Consider the following 23,536-nt stretch of genomic DNA (forward strand, 5'->3'; position numbering starts at 1 on the left):
CAGTAAACTGCCTCGGTAGCTTTCTTTCTCCTTTAAAGGGAAAGTAATCCTGCGCACACTACATGTCCTGTCAAACATCTCACTTCCGACATGAAGTTGCTTCTTTGTTTGCCTCTGCTCACCCATAAATGCCCCATGCTTCCTACCAATAGTTCTAGCGCCAACATTGCTTCCAGAGACCCCGGCACTTAACACTGCGGTCATTTAAATGGTTAATTTTGGCACATATTTATGCAGGTGCACAATCTCGTAATAATGGAGAAATGTAACCAAAAAGAAGATTCAAGTCTTACAACATCTCTGTCGATTCTGGCTCCCAGCATCTCTGCTGTTACTTCCTGGTCCGGATTCTGCCGGGACGGGTCGTCTGCAGTTCCAGGAAAAAAGAAAAAGTCAGAGACGTAGGACTTGCTGCCCAGAGTGCGTGGGGTTTATATCTTTATATTATACCTGTATGATATTAGATTTCTAATATATGGATTGGATTTCAGAGTAACACAAGGGGGCAGATTTATCAAAGGTCGAAGTGAATTTTCGAATTAAAAAACTTCGAATTTCGAAGTAATTTTTGGGTACTTCGACCATCAAATAGGCCAAATTCGACTTCGACTCGAACTGAAAATACTTCGAATATTCAACCATTCGAAAATCAAAGTACTGTCTCTTAAAAAAACTTCGACTTCGACACTTCGCCACCTTAAGCCCCCCCTTATAACACCATTCCCGTGGCAGCCCCCCTTATAACATCATTCCGCCGGCAGCCCCCCTTATAACACCATTCCCATGGCAGCACTTACAGTCTCCATAGTCAGATTCCCACGTGGACCAGGCAGCCACCCGACTGCGCACGTCCATAACAGATCTAGGAGGAGTGGGTGCTGCTGCGCCAGGGTGTGGGGGGATTTTTTCATCATTCCGTGCAATTGCCCTAAAGTGAAAGACACAGTTGGCATTTTTCTAAAAGTGCCTAATAGAACCCCCAAAGCAACGAGACTTAAAACTGTGCTCCCCACCCCCAAGTTCTCGACTACTGCTCTGGCGGCCCCTTTATTGCAAATCTGCAACTACTTTGCAACAATCACCCCCCATGTAAATGCATAAAATAATATTCCACTGCACCCCCCAATCATTAAGTGGGGTAAATGAGTAACCTGAGGGCATCCGGGCGCTTCTTCTGCTTTCCTCCTTTGCTGTCACTCATTGCGCTGTCAATGTCTCGTTGCACCATGGAGGCCTAAAGACAAGTGCAAATGACTCCATTAATCACTCATATTGGGATATGCCCCCAAACATCAAATCTCCCTCCAAAAAGTGCTGTACGGTTATTAAAGCGATGGCAACTTAAAGCAGTACATTATCCTTTATAATACATGAGTGATACTCAGCGTTCCCTGTATAACTCAGCCTGCAGCCTTGTGTCTTTATATGGTCACAGAACAACCCCTCAGTGACTTCTAATATCCTTATCATTTACAGTAGGGGGTACATTATCCCTTATAATACATGAGTGATACTCAGAGTTCCCTGTATAACTCAGCCTGCAGCCTTGTGCCTTTATATGGTCACAGAACAACCCCTCAGTGACTTCTAATATCCTTATCATTTACAGTAGGGGGTACATTATCCCTTATAATACATGAGTGATACTCAGAGTTCCCTGTATAACTCAGCCTGCAGCCTTGTGCCTTTATATGGTCACAGAACAACCCCTCAGTGACTTCTAATATCCTTATCATTTACAGTAGGGGGTACATTATCCCTTATATTACAAGAGTGATACTCAGAGTTCCCTGTATAACTCAGCCTGCAGCCTTGTGTCTTTATATGGTCACAGACCCCTCAGTGACTTCTAATATCCTTATCATTTACAGTAGGGGGTACATTATCCCTTATAATACATGAGTGATACTCAGAGTTCCCTGTATAACTCAGCCTGCAGCCTTGTGCCTTTATATGGTCACAGAACCCCTCAGTGACTTCTAATATTCTTATCATTTACAGTAGGCGGGTACATTATCCCTTATAATACATGAGTGATACTCAGAGTTCCCTGTATAACTCAGCCTGCCAGCTCTTGTGCTTTATATGGTCACAGAACAACCCCTCAGTGACTTCATCACAAGTATCCCTTAATCATTTACCCCAGTAGGGGGTTAGCATTTTATCCCCTATAATACATGAGTGATACTCAGACGTTCGCCTGTTATAAGCGTCAGCCTGCGAGCCTGTGCCTGTTATAGTGGTCACAGAACAATCCCTCTCAGTGAGCTTTAATATTCCTTATCATTTACAGTAGGGGGTACATTATCCCTTATAATACATGAGTGATACTCAGAGTTCCCTGTATAACTCAGCCTGCAGCCTTGTGCCTTTATATGGTCACAGAACAACCCCTCAGTGACTTCTAAGTTCATATCTTAAGAACACTTGATGGTTGAATTAAAGGTGAATGACAGTTCAGTTGTTCTTCTACCTGTGTAATAATTACATACAGCAACACCAGGATTCCCCAAGTAGGACCAAACTCAGCAATTTTTTTTGTGAGATTTTTTTGTGTGACTTTTTAAACTTTTACCTGATAGATTGATTAATATAAAATCTGCATTTCGATAAATGTGGACTAATTGGAGAAATTATTATTATTTTTAGCAATTGCAAAAATTAACTGACAGTGTAGTGAGGGTGGAAGGTGGAAAAAGACTAGCTACAATAGCTGACTGGTAATGGTAGGAAAACGTTATGCAATTGTCCATCAGCTCATTACATAAGCGGAGAGCAATTGGCCCATTCAGATTTCAGCTGTTCAACAGTTTAGGGTCTCCTTTGTCTTTGTAATTTTTCTTTCATAATGTGCCAAATACTTCTAATGGGTGATAGTTCTGGGGTGCAGGCAGGGGGCCAGTTTAGCACCCAGACTAGGTTACTATGGAGCTATGCTGGTGTAATATGGGCAGAATGGTGTTTGGCATTGTCTTGCTGAAATAAGCACGGCCTTCCCTGAAACAGACTGGGTCACCTGGATAGCACCATATGTTGCTCCAAAACCTGTATATATGGTTCAGCACTAAGGGTTCCTTCCCAATGCAAGTTCCCCATGCCATGTGCACTAATGCACCCCCATACCAGAATGGATGTGCCAACTCCCCATGCCATGTGCACCAATGCACCCCCATACTATAATGGATGTGCAAACTCCCCATCCCATGTGCACTAATGCACCCCCATACCCAAACGGATGTGCAAGCTCCCCATGCACTGTGCACTAATGCACCCCCATACCAGAACTGGTGTGCAAGCTCCCCATGCAATGTGCACTAATACACACTTACACCATTTCAGACGTACCAGCATCCCATGGCATGTTCTCTAGTGCACCCCCATACCATTGCAGATTTACCAGCTCATGTGTCATATGAACTAACACACCCTCATACCATGACAGATGTGCAAGCACCCCATGCCATGTGGTATGGTTCTTCCCCGCTTTAGTCCAAAGGATCCATGATTTTATAAAAAAAAATAAAATATATATTACATTATGATTGGTCAGACCATAAAGACAGTTTTCCTTGGCCTCAGTTCACATTTAATAAACTTGAACCCAGAGAAGGCGCTGGTCATTCAGGATCATATTTATATGGGTTCTTCTTTGCATGGGTGCAGAGACCAACTGTGTTCCCAGGCAATGGATTTGGGGAATATTCCTAAGCGCATGCACCCTTTTATCCACTACAGAATCAGGTTTGTTTTTAATGCAGTGCCGTCTGAGGGTCAGAAGATACCGGCATCCAATAACGTCTTCTGGCCTTGTCCGTTGCGTATAGAGGTTTCTCAGGTTTCTCAAAATCTTTTAAAGATATTATGTTCTGTAGAAGATGAACTCCCCAAATTGTTTGCAATTTTACATCATCTTAAATTGCTGCAATATTTGCCCACACAGTGGGTCAAAGAGTTGGGTAGCGCTCCCCAGAGACCCAGCTTGTCCATTCTTTCTATCCCCAAACATGTTACTGACCTATTGACAATTGTTGCGATTACACATTTGCCCCATCCTAACTTTTTTGTAACGTTTGCTAAATCAAATTAGCTTTTTTTTTTTAGAACACAGTAACATACCAGCGTTTGATCTGATGCCTTTGCATTATTTGCAATTCAATATCAGGTTTCACCAATTTGCAGATCATTCCATTCTCTTTTTTTTTTTTACATTTTGTTCATTGTCCCAAGTTTTTTGGAAACAGGGTTGTAGTTGAGCATTTACGGGTGTTTTCCTTACTCAAGCAAAGAGACACTGATTGCAAGCAATCTTAACGTAAACAGAATTTTATTTACAAAAAGTCACTCTTGGTTGGTATTCCTCATGCAGGAGTTTACTGTTGTTCAGGATTTGTCCAGCCAGTTCAGATAAGGTCTCGATTACAGAACGAAATGGTTGAAGACTGAGATCACAGATTTGACTACACAGAAGGAATCAAACTTAATATAATCACCAGTCTTTTTAATTACAACAGAATTATCCGATTTCACTTCAGCCTCTCACCTTTAGTCAAAGTTTCAGTTTTCCTCTTTTGCTCCAAAGCCACTAAATCTTGAAATATAGCCTCAGAATTACTATGAAAATGCCCTGGGTAAAGGGCAAACTTAGCTCTCGATTTTCCCAGATCTCGGTTTGGTATAACCACAGGATTCAGGCTCCACTCAAGGACCATATATTTAGAGCTAAAATGATGAGGAACTTGCCTATTTGGAGTGCACTGGCTGAAGATCTTGCGTCGTATTTATTGTTGGATTACCATTATCAGGTAGATTTGTACTGTCCTAAAGTTCCTGGGACAAAATGATAAGCCTTATGATAACAAAGCAATTGACTAGTCCAAACTCTGTTAAGAGAGAGTCAAAACATACACCTCACAGACCTCCTCCTCTTACACTCGATGCATGTTTCCAGTTGTTTCTTTTACTCCATCTGACTCCATTTTTCCACAACTGGTGATGCTTCATGCCCCCTTCTGTCAGGTAGGTCTGTGCCGTCCTTTTGATGTCCTCCCAGGGGTGATGGATATTTGCACTTTATGTGTTTTGAACATATCTCAACAACTACAGAGACTGGGCTTATGGTTACACTCAGGACGTTTTCAAGTTCCTCAGTTTCATGATTGTTTAGGAAGAGGGAGAAAGGACGAGGAGGAGATGTACCATCTTCAACACTACAGAATCCATCATCTATGCCACAAACAGTGAAGGTTTTTTTTTAGACACAAGTCCTGGCTTAGCTGTGCAAAACAGTTTAGCTTCTTCATACTCTCACTTGTCTCTAAATTTCTTGGCCTTTCAAGCAATAATTCACACCTCAATATTCAAAAGCTTACATTTCATGTCAGACTGTAGATCATTAAGGTTATGAAAAATGCAAATGTTCTCTCCTCTATCAGGCTTCCTCCTTAGCTTCCTCCTTAGCACAATTAACAAAGCACCTTTGTCTTCAATCAATTCCTTAATCTCACTCAAGATGACATTCTACTTAGTGATCAAGTCAGCATTGCCTGAAATAATGTTAAGAAACGTTCTAATACTAAATCTGAGTGGTACAATCTGGGTTTCTAAGTATTTTTCAAGCCTAGCACATCCACCGACAAACGTGTCTTACAAAAAATAAAGATTGGTCGAAAAAAAAATGCAAAGAATTATCAGTCCCATCATTTTCATGATATTGTACTTTAAATACATCTTGTAAAGTTTTTTCGATAAACTGTCCTACAGTTCTGTATAAAAGGGAACAAAATAGCAGCTCCCATACAATTAAACAGAGCAGCACGGTTCTATGGACAGAAGGCTCTTACAAGCTCACCTTTCCATTTGGGGAAAACGTATAGTTGAGAAGCCATGTCAGATATATCCTTACACATAAGGTGCAGCTATGTGGTAAATGGATGTTTAGGGCAAGCACCAAAAAAAACTGTTACAAGCTGTATAAAATTGAAGCAAGAGAAATTAAAAGTGGAAATGCAAAATGGAGTAATGAAGCCTTAAAAAAACAAAATAAGCATCAAGTGATTGGACAAGGTTGACTGTGTACAGACAGGCAGTTAGGAAGCGTGCAAACACACGTGCAAAAAGAAATTCTATGGTGCACCACACAAAACTTAGACTGAAGAACATGCCCAACTGCAGGTCTTGCCTTACCTTGATCTCATCACACTGGAAGAGGTGGAGATCAGCTTTGCCTTGCGCCGGCTCTTTGCACACAAGAGCAAGGATGGAATCATAGCGACAGTCGTTCATTACTGCTTGGCAATGCTGGATGGTACTTAATGGGAAATTCTCTAGTTCACTCTGCACAGAAATGAAATGATACTCACTAGGCCTGTCCAAGCCCTGTATCAAAAGGTTTATTGTGAATGGCTGGGACAGGGTGCCGCTAGGTGACTCAAAGAGACAGGATACAAGAGGAAGAACCGCACCTCTTCAGAAAGGAATGATGCATACGAAAACAGTTGGGGAAATTCCAAAGAGATAACAGAATCACTTTGTCCTCTCCCATCTAATAGGCAGGGCCCAACAGAACACAGAAGAGCAATTTGCCAGCAGTGCATGAGCAGCAAATTGTCACACTCAATAAGGAGCCAGAACTCTTGGTTCTGATAATGTAGAAGCAGCAGTTTATGCTATTGAGTAGGATCTACATGTTCTTGTAACAGGACAGCAGTTTATCATATGCAAATTAGTAGGGCCATGGGAGAACATCCCAACATTCCTAGTGCAAACTTACGGGCCTAAGGAGTACTAAGAGCCCAACATTCCCATGGCAAATTGGAAGCTCAAGGAGAACTAACAAACTGTCATTCTCAGATAAAAATTAGGAGCAATGCTCGCTCTAGTGGAAAAGCAGTCCTTATCAACACTAAAAGCTCAGAATAAAAGTAGGCTTCTAAGGAATGCTAACAGTCCACCATTCTAAACAGTGGCCTAAGGAGGGCTAACATTTTAACATTTCCTTTAGATTATATGGGTCTAATCAGCACTAACAGCCTAACATCATCAGTGGGAATTTTTGGGACCTAAAAAGCCCCAATAGACAAATATTCCCAATGGGTGATAAACTTCCCATCAGTAATGTTGTGCTGTTAGGCACAATCTGCCAAATTTTCCCTTAAAGAGATAACAAGAAATTCTTTGGGTGCAATCTACCTTTTAATAAAAGAACGGAGTATAGTTCTTGTGCAGTCAATGAACTTAGTACATCAAAGGTAGGGCTAATTGTATTGGGAAATGTTTATATGCCTTAGGAACAGAACAACTCATTATTACCTTTGTTTCTACATCATACAAACTAACACCTTTGTCATCAACTTGAAGGAGCATGTCCTGGGTCCACACTTTTCCTTTGGCATCAAGTAACTTTAGTTTTCGGATCCCATCATCAACTGTTAGAACACCGTCTTTCCTGTCCATCACAAACGTGGTCAAGTGCTGCAGTTGAGAGGGTATATTGGATCAATGTGAGAGTATGTTTGAGCAGCTCTCACTCCTCCAGACAGAAGAGCAGCCTTAGAGTCACAAGGAATTCAGTGGAACATTCTCAGGCCTTAATGTAGTTCAACAGAAGACCCAACAGAATAATATTGTGAAATCCAGGAAAAATGCTGTTAAAAGTTCTGTTAATATGATAGTTAATCCCTTATCTACCCCCAAATTTCAAAACGTAGTCACAAACCAGCAGGTGAATTTTGGGATGTTTACACGTCTTGAAACTGAGTTTTCTCCTCAAAAGGGATTTTTCTCAACACTACCTTTGATTCTGTGTTATATCTGCTCATGTTAAGGAGGGTATACCAAATATACACACACTTTCTACTTCCTCAGGTCCCTATTTTATGAACCCCGCTTAGTCCCCACTGTCCAATGTTACTAAACTGACCAAAAAAAGCTTTTTTAACGGCCTATACAGAAGGAAGGAGAAACCTATTACTTACAAACAAGGACACAAGGATCATAGTGCTATAGGAAGAAGGATATTATTGCTTAATATTGCCAGAAGTTAAATTACACACTGCACAAACAGCTATTCAGGCAAATCGGATCACTGGTGAGCTTACAATGTAGGTTTGATCCCTGGGGTGCAGGGAGAAGGAGAGACTTGTTCAAGGCCACACAGATAAGACATGGGGGTCATCAGGAAGAGAACCCCTGTTTTCCTTGTCTAGAGAATTAAGCACCAGGACGTTCCATCTCCCAATTAACTGATATCTTTGGAGAAACAGTCTGACTTGTAGACATGAAGTAAACACACACATATCTGTGAAATAGTGAAGTCTTTTATAAAGAAACTGCAAATAGCCGCCCACGTGTACATATTAACATGCCTTCCACCATAGCCTATAGTGCTATTTTGTCATTGCCACAATGCATATAACTATCCTCTTCAGGTCTGTGGGCCAAATATTATATGTTCCATTCCAGATCACCAGGTTTTAGGGTGATACCACAGAGGTTGAACTAGTAACACTGATATTAGCCAGATCTAGAATTATAACTACTGTATATAGCAGTATGGATGCCAAAATGACTACAGACATTTTAGAAACGAATGCAACATCTGTGAATGTTCTGATTGGCTACGGATGCCTTGCTATATACCTTATAGCTACTTTTAACCACAGAAGATGGTGTGAATGAATACAAATACACGGGGATTTATGCCAATAACCTTCCTCTTTCAATACGGAGTCAGCGTTAGGGCTTTACTTTTCCCTGAATCAGCCAACCATTGTTTACTCTTCACAAGTGACATTTTACTCAATACTTCTAGACACAAGAAATAGATTCATTAATAGTTTTAGAAACAATTATCAAGGCAAGCCTTATCTTGGCATTGGATTCAGTGTCGGACTGGCCCATCGGGATACCAGGAAAACACACGGTGGGCCCAGGTGTCAGTGGGCCTCTTACTTCTAACCATTTGGCCTAGTTCATGGTCTTCTTCTTTATGGGAACACAGAGGCTTAATAATGGAAGAATAGAGTATAGTATGTAGAGAAAAGAGACTAGGAGAATAGAGGTTGAGTGAGGAAAGTGGGCCCTCAGCCTATGGTTTTCTGGTGGGCCCCTGGTATCCCAGTCCGACACCGATTGGATTGCTAAATCGTCATTCTCACATATTACTCAAACAATTAAAGTACTTTAACAAGATCTCACCCACTTTACACGGAGGAAAAGGCAATCAGAGTTAGCTCTATCCAGGCTCCAACAAGTTATTGGGGGGATACATTTCCCAAACATAAAAGAAGTAATGAAATACATCTTTGAAATGTCCTGAAAATGTTGATGGTAATTGTACATTAAACGCAGGGCTCCTAGTGGTGGTTATGGTATCCCCCATATTATAAAAACACATAATAAACTGGGCTCCTGCCCCATGTCAACTGTTTCATACAGAAAATAACACCAACCACTTAATGGGGTTGTACCCCATTAATTTGGCCCAAGCCAGCACAATCACTACATATTATCTGAAATTCATGATACGGAATATTAAAAGACTGTGAGATGACAAACAATGAGAAACATTTTCTTAAAAAACAAGGAAAATATCTAAGTTTTGGATTTACATTAGTGCTTCTCATTACACATACTGTATATGGTTATATATATTTTAATGGTGATAACTGACACCCAGAACTCACCAACAACTACAAAGAACCCTTGGTTACTGATTTGCAAGTATTGAAAATACTTCCATGCCTGTAGAGCTGGAGCTGGTGTATTTAGAACCCAGCAGTGTGCAGCCTAAGCTTGGGAAGTGATTTATAGGCTGAAAAAAAGGTTTGAGTAGGGCGACTTAGAATGGGGAACTGGGGAGTCATCCCATATCTGGCCAGTCCTATGCTCAATTTTCATCTGATTCATTAAGAATTCTATGGCTTCATTATACATAAATTGAGCATAGGACTGGGCAGATATGGAATGACTTTGACGTAGTTGGCCAGCTTAAATATATTGCAATATATGGACAAACAATCCCTGTTTTGCTTAAAGGGTAAGGCATTTTTAGTAGCAGTATGCACAAAATGTCTCTGTCTTAAATATATTGATAATGGGTTGAGTGCAGAGGATTCTTGTATTTGTCTATATGTATCTTAGTCCCTTTGTAAAATGTATAATGAAGCAATAGAATTCTTAATGAATCAGATGAAACTTGAGCGTAGGACTGGGCAGATATGGGATGACTGACGTAGTTGTTCATCTTAAATATATTGCAAAATATTTATATATTTCAAACAAAATATGCAGTATGCACAAAATGTCTGTCTTAAATATATTGATAATGGGTTGAGTGTAGAGGACTCTTGTATTTGTATGTATTATATATATATACACACACACACACACACACACACACACACACACACACACACACACACACACACACACACACACACACACACTCCATGTTCCCACAAATACAAGGTATCCCGGAAAAAACTGTCAATTCCAAGTCAATGTCCAAATGATCCCCAATGCGAATACTCCAGAAGTGCATGTCAATTTTAATTACTGCATTATTCAAAACGCATCTGCTCTACTGGGCAGGTACATCACAACTTACCTCTATGTGATACTGGGAGGTCTCTGATAGGCTGCTGACGGAATCACGAGCATAATTCTTTCTCTGCTCTGTAATGAAACCCAAATGAACAATCACAGAGGCAACATCACAGACAAATAATGCCCCCCCCTTTAGAAACCCACTCAAAGATACCATGCAAGACTAAAAGAGGCTGTGTAAAGGCTATGCTGCCCTTAAGATCCATTACAAATAAAAGCACAGGTTCTGGGCCTAGTGAAGGCCTCGGGCCTAACCTCTCAGCTGGCGCATGTATCTGTATAAATAGGCTCAGTGCCTTGCCTGCCAACAAACCCAGTGTGTCCAGTCTCTAGCAGTGTGCCCATGTGTGTCTAAGCAGTTGCCGATTACGGAATAATAGGACATTCCCTATAAAAGTTACTCCATTTCTTGGTATCGCTGTTCCTTTAAAAATGATGTGACTGAATGTTGTGCCTCTGTGCAAAGTTGAATCAAGCGGATCAGATTTCAGCTCATGTGAAAGGCTGACTCGAGCATGACTGCCTTCTAACCTGTATGAGCGTGAAACTATCATTGCAGCTCGTTCTTAGAATCACGGGTTTCATGGCTCAATGGGAAGTAACATTCCTGGATTGGGAAAGGATATTATATAAGCAGGTAAAAACTACATATAAAGTGTTTGAAATAACCAATTCATAGCAGAATTAGGGCTGAATGAATTCTGTTGTCTCCATGAATTGTGACCGGAGAGAGATCAGCTTATGTGTTGCCATTGTAAAGGAATATTCCAATCACTCAGAGATATGGACAAAGTCCTATAGTAAGAGGAAAGTTCCAGTCTATCACAGCACTACATGCAAACGCTCAAATTCCAAGGCAAACTTACAACTCAAAAGTCTACCTTTCTTTTTTAGTTTGGCTGAAGAACGGAAGAAATAGATTCCATCTCCTCCTATTGACAGAGGTAAAACAAGTGAAACACGGGCACCAAAATCTACCCTTCCTAATGGGCAAAAAAAGGTCTCACTCTTCCCAGGATGATAGTACTTTTTGATATTAAATCATTACTGTTCTCAAATGAAAGAGCGTTCAGGAATGGAGAAGAAAAGCATTTCTTCAGCGGGGAGAGAAGTTTGTACAGAAGAAACCAGATGGGCAAAGAAGAGGAACCGATAGCCCCACAGGCTAATCAGATTTAAGAGCTTCCAGGGAAAGGGTTGATACAGTGAGCGCTGGGTTGAGTTGTAGGATTTTCACCCTTGTAGAGGCTGCAATGGCAGTCACATTAGATAGATATGTGAGAAAATACTCGGTTGCTGGGATGAGCTTTTAGAACATTATTGATCCAGGATTGTGCCCAATTGTCATCTCGGGGTCAGAAAGGATTTTTTTGAAAATGCTTCAGATGTTGTTTTCTCACTTAGCAGTTAAGCAGGTTTTATTTAGACTAAAATGATGGACATTTGTTTTCCGACTGAGATTTCTATGTTCACATGACACATGAGCAGTATTGTGTGCAGTACTAACAATCATGTTAGCTCTTGGCCTGATCAGAAACCCTACTAGCAGAGACGACAGAGCCACAGATATTTCTTCCCAACATGGACCAGTAACTCACCAACAGACTACAATAATAAAGACTTTATCCACAGGAATCAATAGATGAACCCCGGCCGTGGGCTTCTAGTACCACAAGAACAAGAGACTTACCAGAGTAGTGCAAAATGGAGAAAAAGGCCACTTACCGTAAATACTCTTTGCACTGATCTTGCTGCTGGATTGTCTGTCGGAATACGGAGAGTCATATCCGCTGTTAAAGAACAGAAGTTGGAAGTTAAAAAGTTGGAAAGTATGAATTATGTGCAGCCGTCGGTACTGAACAAGAGGGGGTACAACTGGCGGAAGAGCACAGGTTCAGTGCATGTAGCGGAAAGAACAAAACCAAATGCGCCCTATTTATTATTATGTAAAAGGTTTAACCAGTAAAAGAGCTGGAATTCACACCAATGCCATTCCTATGAGCAAATGGCTGGGCTACTAACACACATGGCCATATAGTGCTCCCAGTCTGACCAGTATCTGTATTACTGGAGACTACAGTCCTAGGGATCCCCCAGACCCTGCGCTATTTGCTGGTTACACCCCTTAGCTCCTCTAACCCAAAATATGTTTTACAGATACATATTTATACATGGGCTCCCAGTAGCTGTACTTTTGGAACAACTTTCTGTACTAGGTTCTATTCATTCTTGGGCTCCCCAAAACTCTCTGTACTAGGTTCTATTTATTCTTGGGTTCCCCCAAAACTCTATATACTAAAATCTATTCATTCTTGGGTTCCCCAAACCAATTTGTACTACGTTTTATTTATTCTTGGGTCCCCCCAAGCCCCTCTGTACTGGGTTCTACTCATGTCTAGGTTTCCAAAGCCTCCATTATACTGTGTTCTATTAATTTCCGAGTTTCCAAAGCCTTTCTGTACTGGATTCTATTCATTTCTGGATTCTCAAAAGCTCTCTGTACTGTTTCTATTCAATCCTGGATTCCCCAAAGCCTCTCTGTGCTGGTTTCTATTCATTCCTGGATTCCACAAACCTCTCTGAGGTTAATTCCTGCCTGGGTTTCACAAGCATCTCTCTCTGTTGGATTGTTGGGTTCCCTCAAACCTCTCCATACTAAGAGCTATTAATTGCCTGTAGCATTGGGATGAGGAAATGATTAAAAACTCTTTATAAGCCAATCATAATTATAGAATCAAATGAGTGAAAAGAATCAGCTTACTTGGGATGTTGGGAGCCAGTTCCAAATCCCCCATGATAACTGCTTGACATCTGCCCATTCATTTTTGTTCTGTAACAAAGCAAAGTGGCTGAATGTGAGTTACTACAATAAAACCTGAATCAGAGCAATGATCACTATAAGGACAAATGCCTCAATAGACATTTCTGTACAACCTTTAGATCGGCCCTTACAAAGCCAGGCTCTTCTATTCTCACATAATGACCCAGTAGAAAACACAATCACCCAATGAAGTCACATGCAGCTTGGCCCTGTGATAGATTTGGGGTTTCATAGACACAAATGGGGAAGGAGGACAGCACTGCTATCGGGCTGTTCTATGGTTGAGATTTCCCCAAAACCAATGGTGCAAAAGTAACAACATTCCACATAGAACTTGAATCTACCCACAGAACAAAACACATTTGATACAGAGAAGCCTTATCCCCCCCAGCATTGAGCATTCTAGCTTCCAATAAACCCCTGTTAACATGAACTATAAAACTGAGGAAAACACCCCAAATTCAGTTCTCTGAAATGCATAAGGATGAACAACAATGATTCCTAATTGAGCAATCAGAGAGTTCCCCATTAAGTGGAGGAAGCAGAAAATAAAGATGGGGGTTCATGGAAATTTGGGACAATGCAAAGAAAGAAGAAGCTGAAAGGAAAATATGGGAGAGTCCCAGCTCCATATAAATATATTTATTCTCATTGGCTGTAGTGCAAGTGACAACACATACACATTCACAGTTACTAGGTTAAATCTCAGCACTCACAATTTCTGAGGATCCCAATTTAATGGAAAGGCTTGATCCTAGGTGTGTGGGTCTCCCATATCCTTACTCCATGCAGCTGGGGAGGCCACCCATTTGAGCAAGAAAGGTTTCTGCCAATAAAAGGAGATGTATAAGGGCACAAACTGGCAATTGTGTGAGCAGCCATGTTCCCTGGGGCACACACGAAGAACAAACTCAACAGCCAGATTAAAGGTTACACTAAACAGATCTGCGTTTCAAATAAACCGTAAACATGGAAATCCCATGATGGTTAAGATATAGGTGCAATATTATATATACCATTTATATAGATGATCAAACTGCACTGATTCAACCAATTGTGTATCGACTCGTATAATCCCCCCCAAGGCAAGCAAGGACTATGGTATGTGGGGGAGCACACCAGGGAGGAGCATACACCCCATATGCCATAAGCCACTAACTAATGCCCAAATACTACCACTCCAGTAAGTTAGAGTAATTAGTGACTATATGATTGCATGTGTAAAAGAATCATTGGCACAGGTCACTCAGACAATGACAGGTGACAATTACTTTTATGATAAGAAACCAGTGTCCTCCCACCCTCAAGTGCGTAATAACACAAATTTCACTGGGACTATAAACATGGAGAGAAGAAATAGTAATAAAGGCAGTGGTACGTGAGACATGGAATCTCTGGCTCAGAGCAAAGTCCTCTCCTCGGGCATTACAAGGTGTTTACTCAGTCTCCTCTACCAGAGCAAGGTAAATGTTTGCCCAACACTTGTGCTTTGGAATTCAGTGCAAAGAAAAACAGGTGTGACCCCCGGCCATAGAGACACGTTGATCCAACTGCCACGTGAGAAGGGAAACGTTCCCGTGTCCGAGCTGCCCTTGTATATAAATTCTACATGAGGACTGGCAAAAGCATTGTAAATATGGATCCAGAACAATTTGGTTCCTGAGGAAGGGGTTATCACTGTACAGGAAAACACACAATAAAGTCAGAAATTACCTTTTACATTTGGTGAGTGCTAGGAATGTTGAAATTAAGTGTATTTAGAAGGCTGGGGTGACCTGCTATAAAGGGATACTGTCATGGGAAAACATCTTTTTTTTTTTCATAAGGCATCAGTTAATAGTGCTGCTCCAGCAAAATTCTGCACTGAAATCCATTTCTCAAAAGACCAAACAGATTTATTTTTTTTTACATTCAATCTGACATGAGTCTAGACATACAGTGGTGTGAAAAACTATTTGCCCCCTTCCTGATTTCTTATTCTTTTGCATGTTTGTCACACAAAATGTTTCTGATCATCAAACATTTAACTATTAGTCAAAGATAACACAAGTAAACACAAGTAAACACAAAATGCAGTTTTTAAATGAGGGTTTTTATTATTTAGGGAGAAAAGAAATCCAAACCTGTGTGAAAAAGTAATTGCCCCCTGAACCTAATAACTGGTTGGGCCACCCTTAGCAGCAATAACTGCAATCAAGCGTTTGCGATAACTTGCAACGAGTCTTTTACAGCGCTCTGGAGGAATTTTGGCCCACTCATCTTTGCAGAATTGTTGTAATTCAGCTTTATTTGAGTGTTTTCTAGCATGAACCGCCTTTTTAAGGTCATGCCACAACATCTCAATAGGATTCAGGTCAGGACTTTGACTAGGCCACTCCAAAGTCTTCATTTTGTTTTTCTTCAGCCATTCAGAGGTGGATTTGCTGGTGTGTTTTGGGTCATTGTCCTGCTGCAGCACCCAAGATCGCTTCAGCTTGAGTTGACGAACAAATGGCCGGACATTCTCCTTCAGGATTTTTTGGTAGACAGTAGAATTCATGGTTCCATCTATCACAGCAAGTCTTCCAGGTCCTGAAGCAGCAAAACAACCCCAGACCATCACACTACCACCACCATATTTTACTGTTGGTATGATGTTCTTTTTCTGAAATGCTGTGTTACTTTTACGCCAGATGTAACGGGACGCGCACCTTCCAAAAAAGTTCAACTTTTGTCTCGTCGGTCCACAAGGTATTTTCCCAAAAGTCTTGGCAATCATTGAGATGTTTTTTAGCAAAATTGAGACGAGCCTTAATGTTCTTTTTGCTTAAAAGTGGTTTGCGCCTTGGAAATGTGCCATGCAGGCCGTTTTTGCCCAGTCTCTTTCTTATGGTGGAGTCGTGAACACTGACCTTAATTGAGGCAAGTGAGGCCTGCAGTTCTTTAGATGTTGTCCTGGGGTCTTTTGTGGCCTCTCGGATGACTTGTCTCTGCGCTCTTGGGGTCATTTTGGTCGGCCGGCCACTCCTGGGAAGGTTCACCACTGTTCCATGTTTTTGCCATTTGTGGATAATGGCTCTCACTGTGGTTCGCTGGAGTCCCAAAGCTTTAGAAATGGCTTTATAACCTTTACCAGACTGATAGATCTCAATTACTTTTACTAGTTTATTTTTTAACAAGGGGGGCAATCACTTTTTCACACAGGCCCATGTAGATTTGGAGTTTTTTTTCTCCCTTAATAACTTAAACCTTCATTTAAAAACTGCATTTTGTGTTCAATTATGTTATCTTTGACTAATAGTTAACGGTTTTTGATGAGCAGAAACATTTAAGTGTGACAAACATGCAAAAGAATAAGAAATCAGGAAGGGGGCAAATAGTTTTTCACACCACTGTATGGTCAGTTTCCCAGCTGCCCCCAGTCATGTGACTTGTGCTCTAATAAATTTCACTCACTCTTTACTGCTGTTCTGTAAGTTGGTGATATCACATCATCCCTTTTCCCCCCCCAGCAGCTTAACAACTAGGGATGCACCGAATCCACTATTTGGGATTCGGCCGAATCCTTGGTGAAAGATTCGGCTGAATACCGAACCCGAATCTTAATTTGCATATGTATATTAGGGGAAGGAAAGGAAATAAAAATCATCTTTTATGATGAAGTCATGTGATTTCCCTACCCGCCCCTAATTTACATATGCAAATTAGTATTCGGTTCAGCCAGGCACAAGGATTCAGCCGAATCCTGCTGACAAAGGCTGAATCCTGGATTCGGTGCATCCCTATTAACAACAGAACAATGGGCAGGTAACCAGATAGCAGCTCCCTAACACAAGATAACAGCTGCCTGGTAGATCTAAGAACAGCACTCAATAGTAAAATCCAGGTCCCACTGCGACTCCTTCAGTTACATTGAGTAGAAGAAACAATAGCCTACCAGAAAGCAGTTCCATAGTGCAGCACTGGCTCTTTCTGAAAGCACATGACCAGCAAAATGACCTGAGATGGTTGCCTACACACCAATATTACAACAAAAACAAAAAAAAACACACACTTTTTGGGTTAGGAATGAAACTTTACATGGTAGAGTGAATTATTTGCAGTGTAAACAGTGCCATTTAAGAATAAAAACTACATCATAAAAACCATGACAGAATCCCTTTAAGCACCACCACCCCTGGCAAACAGGGGGGAGTACCCGCAGAAACCCCAGGCAAACAGGGGGGAGTACCCGCCGAAACCCAAGGAAAACAGGGGGGGCAGAGAAACCCCAGGCAAACCAGGAGGGGTGGAGTACCCAGAGGAGACTGGGGTACAGAATAACAGAATGGAGAATAAAAGGGTTAGAAGATAGAAGTCAACTCAATGTCACAACATTTTGTGTGCAGTTTAGGTCTTTATAGGACGGCATATTTCAACCTATTGCCATAACAGAGGCAAAATAAAAGTCTAGAAATAGAACAATCCCAGCCCTGATGATTTCAGTTCTATGTGCCCTTATCTTTATAACAGCAATTGAAAGGCTACAGCTGAATTCTTTCTGTAGTGTTTGTTGTGCAAGATTTTATCATTCATCATTCATCAACAGGATCTGAGCACCTTTATTAAGGAATACAGAATACAGTTAAATACTGCAAAAGAACATGCGCACTTTGCTAAAGAATTTGAACTTGATGACAATGATCCCAAACGTAAGACAAGGTAACACTGGAGGCTTAAGAATAAAAAAAAGGTGAATTTCCGGCAATGACCATGTCACAATCCTGACCTTGACCAGTACTTGTTTCCCCACATAGAATTTCTATAGGAGGAAATAGAGAAGCGTATGGCCAGAGAACCCAAGAACAACGGAGACATAAGAAAGCTGAATCTGAAATTCATTAAAACCCATCACTGAAGCTAAACAAAACAGAGGAAACAATATTCTTAGTATTTGTATTGTGTTTAAGGACATAAGGCTGGGTCATGTAGGAAACAAATGCAAAGTCAACAGCAGCTCTAAATAATCCAGGTGCCAATGCAAATCCTTCTCAATACACGGTACACCCATAAACATAAAATCTGAGGCACCTAAGAAACAGGACAGAGGATAGAAAATCCAATGTTGATGCTGAGAACAGGCAGCATTATATTGCTATTACTGTCTCATCCCGAGGCAACATTACTCCCCTCAGCTCTAACAAGTAACTCATTTAACAACATTGACAGTTAAAAAGTGACAGTTGTTCCTGGCCATGAAACGGATACATTTTTTGTGAAATGAATAGAGATTTTAGCAAACAAAGACAGACTATGTGCAAGTGTACCCTGTGATACATTGTAACTGGGACCATGGGAAAGGTCTGACACTCAAGGATACAGCTCTGCTCTCAAACAGCCGGGGCCACGGCTCCACAGCGGGTACCACGTTACGTTTAGACGAGTATCATAAATTTGCGGGTACTGAAAGTGTGTGTGTGGGGAAGGTTCTGACACATGCAAGAAATTATATTTTACCACTCAGTAATGAGTTTGTATAATTTGCATTTTCTTATGTTGTCAAGAGCCAAATTGAAGAAAACACCCCACAGGTATCCCAGCTGGGGCATTTTTACTTAAAAAATAAGTAAATAAAGGACCCAGCTCCCCGACTCTTCTGTAAAAGGCACTAAGAGATCCATTTGTTAGTCCCAAACAACAGGAACAGCCAGTCTGGGCTCTCGGCCTACGGGGTCCTCAACTGAACTGGCCCGAAAACCCAGTAACACGAATGCAAAGCTACTGAGAATCTATGTGGGAACTTTTCCTTACATCAAGAGGACCATTGGGAGATTAAATACATTTATCTGATTGTTTAAGATCACTGACATACAGGAACCGAGACTGTCCCCCTCTCCAACTTCTGTCTCATCTGATTCTTCTATGCGTACGGATCAACCCAATGCATTGGTTTCCAAACTCTGAGGTTTGCCAAGGGGTTGAGGGGCTACACCCATTTGATGATGGGACCTTCCAAAAAGCTAATCAAGATTAAAACCCAGGATTACGGATAGTTTACTGTTCTTGATATTCCTGGTACCAAAGAAGATTTAATGTTACAACCAGAAGAAAATTGGCCAAACGCTGACCTCCCAGAAAAACCTCGACCGTGGCACAATATAGCCATATAAAGTCCAAATATAGTTCAATTCCGAGGAAGCTTGGATCACTCCCAAAAGTCCAGCGTCAACTCAGGTTCTCCTCCACCTGTTAGAAAATTCTTCCAAATGAAAAGTCGCTGTATTCCTCCAAATAATAACAATATAGCCATATGCACAATATAATGGATCCTCCCTATGGTTTCCACCATGAGAAGGTTAAAAGAAGAGCAGCAGCAGCAAAGGAGTTGCTTGGTACTACAGTCCAGGTCCTTCTGGGCACAGGAAGAGCCAACCTCACAGTTCTTTACCAAATGTGTTAGAACTTGCTTTCCCGGTACAATGCCTCTAGCAATCTACTAGTCCTAACGATGGTAACCAGCCAGCTCTAATACCTATGTTATGAAGGTCTAAGGCGACTATACTTTTTTAGTAGACATGCATCAAATCCACCATTTTTAGAATTCGTCAGAATCCCGAATTCTTTGTAAAAGATTTGCATATGTAAAGTACAAAAAGGAGGGGAAAAGAGAACGATGTACGCAGTGAGAGGTTAAAAATGTTCCGAGTTCCTTGTTTGTGTGACAAAAAGTCATGTGATGTTTTGGATTCAGTTTGGCCAGGCACTTGGATTCGGCTGAATCCGAATCCTACTGAAAAAGGCCAAATCTTGGATGAATCCCAAACTGAATCCTGGATTCGGTGCATCCCTACTTTTTTAGACTGTACATATAATGTGCCCTGTACAATAGATCTGATGCATCTGAAAGGCCCGTCACCACTTGCTGCCTTTAATGCAACTATAAAAATATCAACCTGCCCATGGCAAATCAATGGCAATAAGGGCTACTCAGATAGGACCCCAGCTCCCAAACCAGTTCCCTGTGCCATTATTAGCTAGACCCTGTAATGCAGGGATTTTATGTTGTGCCCAATCGATGCCAATAAAACAGAAAGAGATGAGGGATAGATCTGCAGAAACAGGCAAGAGCCAATGCAAAAAGCAGCAAAATGCACCATGAAAAATCAAAGGGCCACACTGAGCAGCTCCGTGTCCCCGGGCAGCTTGATAAAGTCATTTTTAGATAATTCAGACTAATCTGCGATTAATTCAATTACCTTCTTATTAAATCATTTCATTTGTAATTACTCACAGGGAACTGGGGGTTTGGCCCACACAGAAACCTTTTATAAACTCCCACATATGAAGTCTTTGGTGCAATACTGCCTTCCCACACGAAATGACACATATCATATATAAGAATAGAACATGTTCCTATGCTTATCTCCTTATTGCCCCCACCCCAAGCCACCCAGGCAAGCAATAGCCAAGCTGAGCATTCATCCAACAAAGGGAAAGGCTCACTGTGGCCCCTAAGGGAGACAATTCTGGGACACAATAATATGACAGGACTCTGCAAGGTTTTCTTATCAACCTGAAACAGACAGTGGTGGGGGCCCATCGCACCGGTACAATACCAGTAACATGTCATTTCACGCTCGATGTTGTGCCGTTGAGATAATTTTGTAGAACACGTGGAAATGACCAATCCAGCGTGAGCTCCGACTGCCCCTGTGCAACTGTCATTTAGAAGTGTAGGGAGCTAAATCCCCACTGTAACTAGAGGATACGGGACCCACTTGTGCCTGTTGCACAGCTACAGATTAAGGGTCTCACAAACAAAGAGGCCTTATACATAGAGAAGTGCACAACTGAACGACCCAAGTTACCCAGAATCCTTAGCCATTATTCAAACTGCAACTCCCAGCATCCCCCAATGAATTCTAGAACTCTTTCTCCAATAGGCAGAAACCCTATATATATATATAATACCAATTATTGTGTTTCCTTTTAAACACTCGGCACCTTTTGTTGTATAAACCCATTAACCAGGTCCAGCTCAAGCAAGAGACTAAAAACAGGAGAGCCACCTAAGTTGGGCAGGTTACCAGGATGGGTCTCAGTAGCACTATAGGAACAGGTAGTTGATACATGGACTTGCCTCCCAGTGACAGAGTTTAATGCAAATAAAAGGACAAAGCTATTGTTTTAGAAAGTGGATGACGGTGTGTGGGCAGCAGATGGTATACACACAATAAAGGCAGGCCCAGTTACACATACACACCCTGTGTGTTCGGCTCCCCGCCAGGCAGCACAATGATGTTGGTTAAGCCCAGGGATGCCGAGTAAGGAGATTCCCAGGAATGCCGGCACATTTGTGCCCCAGGAATGAACTAAAAGCAATGGTGCCTGTGCCCAATCCTTTACATAGCAGCAATCTCTACCAACAAACTGGCTTTTTGCTATATCAGTGTCAGCCAGGACTCAGGGTAACAGTGACTGGCTACTTGTTGGCAAACTACTGTAACAACAGACTGTGCCCCCCGGGGTATCTAATAGCCATAACCACTTCATGAAATCAGTCACCGACCCTGGGACCCCAGAAGACTGAATGGAAACAAATTCAGTGACTCCCCCAGTGATGAAGGGATAAAACACAATCCCAATCGGAGAGTAATCCACTAGCTAGTACTGGGTGGGATCTAGGACCAGGCCCATATACTTTCATTAGTATAGAACCCGCCCCTCTAATTCCCATGATGCTTAGTGATCCCCCCCATTCCGTAATAGGACCAGGGATTCCCAGTTGTGCCATTGTCTGGGGTCCTGCGCACAGCCGGGGATCAGCGATACCCCCATACAATTGCCACTGACCTGGTATTGAGCCGAGACACGAGAAAGAGAAGCTTCAGCCTTAAAGTCAGGAAACAAACAGGTACAATGATACACAGGTGAACGCTCCCACCCACCAAGTACAACCTTTCTACATTGTGACCACAGGTCATGGGAACACCCCCGAGCCAGGCAGCCAATCAGATTGCTTGTGTGGCCCATCTCAGGTTGCATTCAAATGGCTGCAGATAAAAGGCTGCATTTTAATGACTGTTTTATGGTAGAAGAGTAACTAGGACATTTATGGACACAAACTCAGCCTATAAAGCAGCTTGGGATAAAAATACAGAGCAGAGAGATATGTGAGCTGGGAGGTGAATACACCTTGTTAGAGTCAAGCAATAAACCCTATCCCTACGTGGAGTGGCTAGAAATACGAATACTGGGGTACAGAACTCCCTTATCAATGAGCCCTGCACCCCAAACTGTTCAGCTTTAACCCCTGTAACCCACCCTGCACCTGCCCAAACCAGCCCTTCTTGAAGCACAGCCCCCTAACCAACATGCCACTGGTTTAGCCCCAAAAGCCTCCTGCACCTCTTTAGTCTCCAAACCAACCGGCACTTCTAAAGCCCCCCAACTGCCTCTCCTCTCAAGTGCAAAGTCTCTTTAAAGAACAGCCCCCCACTTCCCAAACTCACCTGCACTGCTTCAACCCCCACTCAGTTGCATTGCAAACGCTCAATAAAGGACAAAACTGTATTGTGGACACTGGCACTGATACACACACTTGATACACACTAATACACACTAATACACACTAATACACACTAATACACACTGTATATACCACTGATACACACACTTGATACACACTAATACACACTTGATATACACTGTATATACCACTGATACACACACTTGATACACACTAATACACACTTGATATACACTGTATATACCACTGATACACACACTTGATACACACTAATACACACTTGATATACACTGATATATACCACTGATACACACACTTGATACACACTAATACACACTTGATATACACTGTATATACCACTGATACACACACTTGATACACACTAATACACACTTGATATACACTGTATATACCACTGATACACACACTTGATACACACTAATACACACTTGATATACACTGTATATACCACTGATACACACACTTGATACACACTAATACACACTTGATATACACTGTATATACCACTGATACACACACTTGATACACACTAATACACACTTGATATACACTGTATATACCACTGATACACACACTGATACACACTAATACCACTTGATATA

At 41.6% G+C, this 23,536-nt stretch overlaps 1 protein-coding gene across 1 annotated transcript in view; it reads right to left on the minus strand.

The window, feature by feature from the left end:
* eps8.L (epidermal growth factor receptor pathway substrate 8 L homeolog) overlaps window positions 1-22,276 on the minus strand; it is a gene marked incomplete at its 5' end in the record, with an annotated part of 40,337 nt that extends 18,061 nt beyond the window's left edge. The window contains 10 exon segments of the mRNA NM_001091108.1: window positions 294-367; window positions 798-928; window positions 1,152-1,234; window positions 6,184-6,333; window positions 7,309-7,470; window positions 10,607-10,674; window positions 12,331-12,395; window positions 13,367-13,435; window positions 14,143-14,252; window positions 22,238-22,276. Of these exon segments, the coding sequence (NP_001084577.1) occupies window positions 294-367; window positions 798-928; window positions 1,152-1,234; window positions 6,184-6,333; window positions 7,309-7,470; window positions 10,607-10,674; window positions 12,331-12,395; window positions 13,367-13,428 (795 nt within the window).
* Between the last annotated feature and the right edge of the window lie 1,260 nt (window positions 22,277-23,536).

This window comes from Xenopus laevis, chromosome 3L (assembly GCF_017654675.1).
Source record: "Xenopus laevis strain J_2021 chromosome 3L, Xenopus_laevis_v10.1, whole genome shotgun sequence".
In the NCBI taxonomy this organism is placed as follows: Eukaryota; Metazoa; Chordata; class Amphibia; order Anura; family Pipidae; genus Xenopus; species Xenopus laevis.